The sequence below is a fragment of the Littorina saxatilis genome, linkage group LG2, assembly GCF_037325665.1.
Source record: "Littorina saxatilis isolate snail1 linkage group LG2, US_GU_Lsax_2.0, whole genome shotgun sequence".
Lineage (NCBI taxonomy): Eukaryota > Metazoa > Mollusca > Gastropoda > Littorinimorpha > Littorinidae > Littorina > Littorina saxatilis.
In genome coordinates, this window is record NC_090246.1 from 32745286 (window position 1) to 32746354 (window position 1069).

At 50.0% G+C, this 1069-nt stretch overlaps 1 protein-coding gene across 1 annotated transcript in view; it reads left to right on the forward strand.

Moving 5' to 3' along the window:
* Positions 1 to 363, forward strand: part of LOC138952686 (membrane metallo-endopeptidase-like 1) — a 152266-nt gene extending 151903 nt beyond the window's left edge. Inside the window, exon 9 of the mRNA XM_070324388.1 lies at positions 203 to 363. Within this exon, the coding sequence (XP_070180489.1) occupies positions 203 to 363 (161 nt within the window). The remainder of the gene's footprint in view (positions 1 to 202) is intronic.
* The last annotated feature ends 706 nt before the right edge of the window (positions 364 to 1069 follow it).

The window sequence follows — 1069 nt, forward strand, 5'->3', positions numbered from 1 at the left end:
TCCCCATCATCATCAATACCCCCGCAATCATCATTAAAAGCTAATTCAGGAAAAGCTCAATTATGCCGTACGCCCCTCTTACGATCGAACCCCCAAGACAGCAACACGTGAAACACAAGCACAAGGCCAACAGTCCCCACCTAAACAACATTTTCCCCTTGGAAGTCTATGCTTCATCAACTTTCAAGTGTGTAAAGGTCAGGACGAAACGCGTTTGAGGGCTGCTATGCCCTCAACCAGGAGATGGCTGACCTTGTTCAATACAGAACGGAGAAAGCTGCAGTGCCCTCAAGCAGGAGATGGCTGACCTTGTTCAATACAGAACGGAGAAGGCTGCAGTACCCTCAAGCAGGAGATGGCTGACCTTGTTCAATACAGAACGGAGAAAGCTGCAGTGCCCTCAAGCAGGAGATGGCTGACCTTGTTCAATACAGAACGGAGAAGGCTGCAGCGCCCTCAAGCAAGAGATGGCTGACCTTGTTCAATACAGAACGGAGAAGGCTGCAGTGCCCTCAAGCAAGAGATGGCTGACCTTGTTCAATACAGAACGGAGAAGGCTCTTAACACTTTTGACTTTCTCCGACCACATTCATCAATCGGCGAGAAACCGATGATGATCCTGAATACCGACCTGAGCGGCTGGTTCTAGGGCGCTTCCTAGCATGCTCAGCTCAGAAACAGCGAAGACCATACACCCTGGCCGAGGCAGTAGCCGGCGCCGACATGGATCAAACCAAATGTGCCTCCAGACACACAAGTTCGAGAGACATGGCATCCTGGATGGCTGAGGCAGAAGCCTCCAGGGAAGTCAAAAAACTAAATCGCCTCCAGAGAGAGAGACAGAGAGGCAGAGACAGACAGAGACAGAGAGATACAGACAGAGAGACAGAGACAGAGACAGAGAGCTCTAAAAGTACAAAAGGAACAACCCCCCCTAACATTATAAGTAATCCCGCGCCATCATCATTAAAAGCTAATTCAAGAAAAGCTCAATCACACCGTACGATCGAAACCCCAAGTGCAGAAGCATTGTACCACGTGTCCCAGAAAAGCCTGCAGCAAACGGGCC